We start from the raw sequence: 7236 nt of genomic DNA, 5'->3' as shown, positions 1-7236 counted from the left end.
GTCCACGCCTGCGTGTGTTCGCCTCTTCACCTCCGCAGAGCAGCTACTCGACCGGCCCGCCAGCGGGGAATTACTAAGTGGCATCGTGCCAGACCGCAGGCAGACTAGTTCGCTCGGTTCTCACGACCTCAGCTCCATAAAGGCATCTCTGAACTGTTAACTCAGACGCGAAGGAGGATAAACAACCGCAGAACCCACACATGCTGCCAACTGGTGTTTCAGTATGCCTCCTTGTTGAAGAAAGCTGCTGAAGCGTCACTTGCTGCGGAGTTTCGGTATGCCAGTTACAGGCGGCGTCATCTGCAGGGCACAGGCGCTTTAGAGGGTGAAAACTAAAACACAAGTATACGAATAAACACGGACCAACTGCAAAAAAAAAAAAAAAAAAATTGTGAAAGAAAAACTCACCACAAATCATTTCTGAATGCCTAACATTCAAATATGGAAATATTTGTAGATATATTTGTGCTTAGAGTTTACTCCGGTGAATCTCCACCTCAGTCTGAAGTCTTTTGGAGCCTTTGGTGTGTTTTATGCTAAGATTGCCTTGTTTCTAGCTCAATAAATGAACTCTGACCAGCCTCCGTGTTCCTTCTAAACCAACACTTCCACATCGCATGACTCTGTATAACCCAGCAGAACCATTCTTTCCCCATGAGTATGGTGTGTTTAGGGTCATGTGAACCTTACGTGGCATGTTTTTTGTATTGGTAAAGTTATAGTTACATTCGACCAAAACATACACAATACACCAAATTTTGTAACTAATAATACCAATAATATGTTATTGGTGTACATTCTCTAAATAGGCCTGAAAGCCCTCAAGTTTAAAAGAAAGCGATTTTAGTTCCCAAATGTGAGACATCCACTTCATCCATGATGCTGCCATCAATCGTGGTGATGGTGTGTTCAAGGTGATGTGCACACAAAATACATTAACGCTAGCGTTTGTAATATTAATAATAATTCTGTCGAATTCTGGATATAAGCCTATCTATAAGGTTTAAAAGAAGACGACTATGATAAATCCTAATATGAGAACATCCCCGACTACAATTGTGATTGGTACATTGAACCATGAGAATTACTGAAAGTAATGAATGTGCTGTTGCCACTAGACACACACACACTCTCTGACATGCGCGCCCAAGGTGATGCTACGGTGGAGTATTAAATGTTAAGGGGTTTTGACCTGTAACCTATTCCGAACCTACTGACCACAAGTGGCTGACACACGGCCAGCGCCACGCCGCTTGAAACAGAAAAACACTGCCCCCCCAGTTCCGGACCCTACTAACTGAGGAAAGATAGGTTTACGTAGGGATAAACATAAACTTGGAAGAGAAGTGGAGACGTTTTGGTGCGCTTAAACATGTGTAGGGCTGTGAGGAAAACACATTCATATGAGAAATTGTTTTATCATATTTCCAATCTTCCACATCCTGCGACAGATTTTTCTGTCGAAAGTTCATCTGTGGAAAAAAGTTCGCTCGTTGTCTCATCTATCTAGGCAGACACACTGGGAGCGGAATTGAACAATTGGTGCACAAAAGAAAGCGAGGATCCTTCCATATTCTTTCGCCGAGGCAATCTGTTAGTGACATTAACCCCTGAGCGCATTTCCCAGGCTCATGAATGGGGTTTAAGACTTCTTAAACCTCCCGCTGCATACAGGATGAGACCCCTTTCAAACTTTTAATTACCTTTATAGTAATAGAAAATACACCCCCTATTGTCCGACGGGTCCATTCTCTCAAGAGCCAGATGTAAGGAGCTCCCGCCTAACTGCTGACAAGGTGCCACTTGAGCCGTCCATAGGAGCTTAAATCAGAGAAATCATCCCTTTGACTTTTACGCATGAAATATAACTTTTACACAAGGCATTAAACACAATAAAGGCTCTTTAAGGACAGGACAAAGGCAGACGGAAGACATGAATAAAAAAAATCTCATTTATTAAAACCCTGGGTTACCACCCACCTTCAACTGTTTTTCTTTTTAACACAAAACAGAATATAAAACAGCTTTGGTATGGCAATCAATAACAGCTCTGTACAAAACTAAACCTTTTCATAAAAAGTACTTCATAACAAAGGTCTCCTATAAATCTTCTGTCTGAACCTTTATCACCGAGATCCAAATGTTGGAGTTAATAATAAATTATATTTCAAAAATCAAAAACAAGACATGCGCTGTTTTTTTTTTTTAACATTTGTTCCATAAAACGAAACATTCAGGACTAGTGGGGGCATCGAGTGGTTAAAGTTGCCATCCTGTAGCGGAAAAGTCGCAGGCTCAACCCGGCAACAGCTGTGTAAAAGTTTTAGGTAAAAGTTTGAACTGGAAAAGGGGCTGGTCCCTGCTAGCTACCAAGGCCGCCACACCGCTTCACTGTTCTCCGCGCCAGGGTTCACCCCCATGGGACTGACCACCTGGGACCCCCCAATGAAGGACGTCATTCCGTGCACTGGAGATGCTGCAGTAGGCGCGGAGCTGCCGTGCACAGGACTGGCGTTCACCGCAACAGGCACCCCGGCGTTGGAGAAGAGGGGGATAACAGGAGCGGTGGTGGTGGAGGCGAAGGGCGGATTTGGGATCAGAAAGGCGAACTGTCCATCTGTTGCGGGCACCAGCTGGAACCCACCGAATACCTTAGGAGAGACGGCCTCGGCGGGACTGAGCTTGGAACTGATGGGCAGGGTGGATGGGAGCTGCACATGGAGGGGCTGGGCCAGATGCGCCGGCTGGGACGGAGGCTGCTGCGGGTAGTTCACGGACATCATCTGACCCATGCAGCTGGACAGGTGGCCGAGGAGCCGCGACCTCACCTCCGCGTTCACCCCCTCTGAAGTGGACAGGAAGCGGGTCACCTCGTTCATGCACTCGTTGAATCCGGCTCTGTATTTGCTCATCACTGTTGCATCTGCCGAGAGCGCTGCTGGCAGAGAGCAAGAAGAAGAAGTCAGGATATTAGTGGCGTGTTTGCGGTAGGCTCTCTGCGAAATGTGCGGTCTTATAAAGTCTCCCGAACGATGTGCAAGAATATATAAATTTACCGCTCATCTGCATGCGCTGCAGGTTCCTCAAGTGCTTCACCGTCATCTCCAGGATGTCTGCCTTTTCCAACTTAGAGTGTCTGGAGCTCTGCATGAAACATAAAGAATTTAGACAACATTCAAGCACATTTATCAATGAAGAGACGTGTTTTGACTGGACTTACATCTTTCTTAAGTGCGTCCAGGATGAGGGTCTTGAGCTGCGAAAGACTTTCGTTTATTCTTGCCCTCCGACGTTTTTCCATAATGGGTTTAGATGACTGTAGAAAAATGAGGAGAATCCCTGGTAAATATTTCTGCGTTTTCTACCAACATAAAACCTTTAAACTAGATGACGATTTTACAAAACGTTCTCAAGTTATAAGTCTTACTTTTCTGTGCTCGCTGGCATTTTTTGGCTTGTCCGGGGTGTGTGATCCGTTGGCAGGAGCTCCAGCGATGGGAGATGCCGTCTGCTTTTCCATAGTGTCAGCTGGCATTATGGATCACTGCAGGTTCAAAATAATAACGCAACAACAGGGTGAAGAAGTTAATCCTATTTGGAAGCGCAGCGAATGATTAAAAACAGCAAAAATCACGTTGCGCCACTGCAGAACATCAAAGATCCGCCAGAGCTGTTCCGCTAGTTATCGCCGAGCTGTCATCCGGAACCAGAGCGGGTTCAAACCGTGCGTGGTGCCGTGCACTGCGACCTCTCTACGTCTTATGCCGCCGACACGCGCTGCTGCAGTACTTATAGGCGGCTCGCGTGCTCCCAGTTCGTGTGAAACCCTCTCTGCATTCTTTCCCACACTCGCCTCAGCCAATAGCAGACAGGACTCACCCTTTGGGCGCGGGGCAGACCGCTGATTGGACAACACCCCCGCGGGCCGTCAGTCACGCGCTGCTCAATCAGCCCTGCGGGGACAAAAAAACAAAGAGAGAGCGGAGCAGGGTGGTGAAGTGATAACGAGGGGGGGAATTCGCTGTATGTTTGCCTCCAACTTTGGTCCTTGCTCGTCAAAAATGTTAAAAGTGCATGAGATGCGTGTTTGTGAGTGTTTTGGTGTAGTTTATCTTTCAAAGGTCTACGCTAATTGAAAAATTCGACAAATTAGGAGCTAAACAACACTTTCCTTTGATGCAAATATCAATGCTCATCTTTCAAGTATAGGAAATAGGGGGTAGGTTTAATTGTTTAATCTGAAAATCAATGTAATTAATTAATCTCTCTAAGCTTGAAAACAAATGCGCCCCTATTTTAGGAGTACTCATGCGCCTCCAGGAGACGTCTGTAATGGCACGCGAGGCGGTCCGCAGGAGCACGCTCCGAGCCAATGGCGTGCGGCCACTTTACACAAATAAGGCAGCTCGCTCTCCGATTGGCTGCGCTACCACCTCTGTGTCAATCATCCTGGAGCTGGAGCCGCTCGAAGAGGAGGTGGAGGGAGAGAGGGCCACATCTGTCCGCGTGCCATTCGCGCACGGTCTCTTCTAGGGTTTGCGCAGAGCACGTGCCAAAACTCGCAGATTATAGAGCAAGGAGATTTAAAAACCAAAGCTGGCCGTCTGGACATATTGCAGTTATGCAGAATAGAATAGAATAGAAGTCTATACTACCATTTCCCTATTAATAACAGATTTCGCTCTCATATTAAGATTAAAAGGATCAAAAAAGATTGAAAAGGCGCAGCAAGCTTTTTTTATTGTCTCTCTGTAAACCTATTTTTGAAAGAAGCTGTGATGCAGGGTCTTAAATGCTTAGTACAGCCATCAAAGACGAATAATTTAAACTGGCGTTTCCATCTGATACCTGTTGCTGTTCAAAATCAGTGAAGGAGGATGACGCCATCTAGTGACTTAATTTGAAAAACGTCAATAAGTTTTTATTTATTTTTTGACAAAAGTGCCGCTCAACGTTGATCTCTTTGTGAGATTTATTCTAATCTAATCTCTATTTTAAGTATAAAATTGTCGAAGAACAGATTTTTAGTTGCTGATTTTCGAGATATGTCCAAAAATGTTTACCACAAATAGTTTTTTCTTGGTGCACCTGCTTTTTATTTAGAAAATGTTGATGATATTAACAATACTTCTTTTTTGTTTCTTTATTCAGTTGCTGATTAATAAAAATTATGATCTAGAATGAAGATCAACATCTAACTTTAGTGTCGGCCCTCATTTTCATATCGCCACAAGGTGGCGCTTCCTTGCATTCCGAGCAAAAAACTACTAAATATGGATAATTTTCCTAAACTTTTAACACTTGTAGTCAGACTATTCATTAACATATTACCCAAATGTTTAAGTTTATGCTATATACTATATTTCTGTACTGTATTTTAAAACTACAAAAATAGTTTTAAGTACATTTCAGTAGAATTTATTTGTGAAAATGTCTTTACAAATGTACTTACGGCATTAGTGCGATAAATATATTTATTTGTTCCATAAATGCATTTAAATGTTTTGGAAGCATAGGCCTACCACTAATCTATAAGAAATCAATTAGTTGAGTTTTAATTAATGTAACAACATGGTCAGTAATACATTAAAGTACCAAAATACTTTGTTACTTTATACATTTTGTACAAAATATATAAATAAATATATTTTCCACTATATATATATATATATATATATATATATATATATATATATATATATATATATATAAGTAAGAAAGAAAGAAAGAAAAAATTGATTATATGCAAAAATTTATACGGACTAATTTTAAATGTCAGAATCTCATCAATATTAAGAAAAGTGCAAAAATAATAAAACTGACCGAGTGAAATCTAAATTAAATTCACTTTAAAAAACATGGATGTCATATTATAAATTTTTAATCCTGCAGGCATTTAATTATATGCAAAATCAGTATCTTACAGTAAATAATAGAGAAAAATAAAATCACGCATGCTGTTTGTCTCTGCCAGTAACTGAACATCATGAAATAAGCGTCCTACAACTGAGTGTGTGAAAAGATAAATCAGATGTCCTCAGTCCTAATGGTTTATATGTGATGTAATTTGTGTAATATGAGAAGAACAGAGTGTGAGATCCTACAATAAACAGGAAAATAATCTAACTGTCTCGGTTTTTATCTATTATAGCGTGAAATATCCAATTCAAGTTGATTGTGGAGAATTATGTAACAACATGTATGTATGAAAAATGTCTGAACAGAAATAACACAACTGAAAAATAAATCTGAATGGTGTTTGATGCTCAGCAGCACTGCTTTAAAAATAATCACTTCTTAAAACAATCAGCAGTGGGTAAAATCAGATGTTGCATCAACAAATAAATCAAGCCTCCATGAAGCAAAGAGAAAACCTCAATGGCTATGAGTAAAATTAGTTGTCTTAATGACTTAATTTAGTGACTTTATTTACAGTATTTATCAATAATCACCAGTCTCAAGAAAGGAATATATATCTATATCAGGCGATCTGTCCAGGGTATACTTTTCCTCCTGCCCATAAACTGCTGGAGATAGGGACCAGCTCCCCCGTGACCCACTATGGAAGAAGCGGTAGAAAATGACTGACTGACTGAAATCTTTATCAGCCTCAGAACTATCAAACACCCATCAGACTAATGGGTAAATCCTCTTTTTCAAGAATCCAAATAGCACGCTTTGTACTAAGAAATGAAAGGAATATATTATGTAAATATATTTATTCTCATAATCACAATATAAACTCTTCAGTCGAAAGCTTGATGCTTAAATTAGATTTAAAACAATCAAATTTTATCTAATTTAATTCAAAAGAATCAATAGTTAACCTATTATTCATCATCTTTTATAATGCACTGATTAAGTAGGAAACAATATGAAATGTAACTATGGCGGTAAATTCTGAAAGTCAAATTCATATATATTATATATATATTATATATATATCAATATCTGTTATTAACCTTATCAAGATGGCTGTTATGGATCTACTCTCTGAATAGATAAATCACTGTTTCTGTGTATAATAGATTCTAAATACCTGTTCTTACATTACGTTTTACTTTCTCAGAACCATGTTGGACTTCTTGACCTGGTTTTGTTAGCTATAACTGACATTAGCCAAGGCTCACAGGAGATTACACCAATAATACTGAATGATCATCAGTTCTTCACTTTGAATGCTGAACAGTATTTCCCAGGGGATATCTTCATGAAAGGCCTCAGAACCAAACCAAG

General features: G+C 40.6%; 1 protein-coding gene across 2 annotated transcripts; it reads right to left on the bottom strand.

The window, feature by feature from the left end:
- Nucleotides 1–1938: 1938 nt before the first annotated feature.
- her9 (hairy-related 9) lies at nucleotides 1939–3767 on the bottom strand. Of its 2 annotated transcripts, none has more exons than XM_047371392.1 (4): nucleotides 3428–3767; nucleotides 3221–3316; nucleotides 3057–3144; nucleotides 1939–2938 (listed from the first exon to the last, which is right to left on the bottom strand). In XM_047371392.1, exons 1-4 carry the CDS (start codon nucleotides 3533–3535, stop codon nucleotides 2367–2369), a joined length of 864 nt encoding a protein of 287 aa, XP_047227348.1. In that variant the 5' UTR covers nucleotides 3536–3767; the 3' UTR covers nucleotides 1939–2366. The 2 variants fall into 2 exon arrangements, with proteins under 2 accessions (XP_047227348.1, XP_047227359.1); XM_047371403.1 differs by having other exon boundaries at nucleotides 1939–2935.
- Between the last annotated feature and the right edge of the window lie 3469 nt (nucleotides 3768–7236).

This window comes from Girardinichthys multiradiatus, chromosome 1 (genome assembly GCF_021462225.1).
Source record: "Girardinichthys multiradiatus isolate DD_20200921_A chromosome 1, DD_fGirMul_XY1, whole genome shotgun sequence".
In the NCBI taxonomy this organism is placed as follows: Eukaryota; Metazoa; Chordata; class Actinopteri; order Cyprinodontiformes; family Goodeidae; genus Girardinichthys; species Girardinichthys multiradiatus.
Note: the sequence above shows the minus strand (reverse complement) of the source record. Positions and strands in the feature narration are given on the sequence as shown.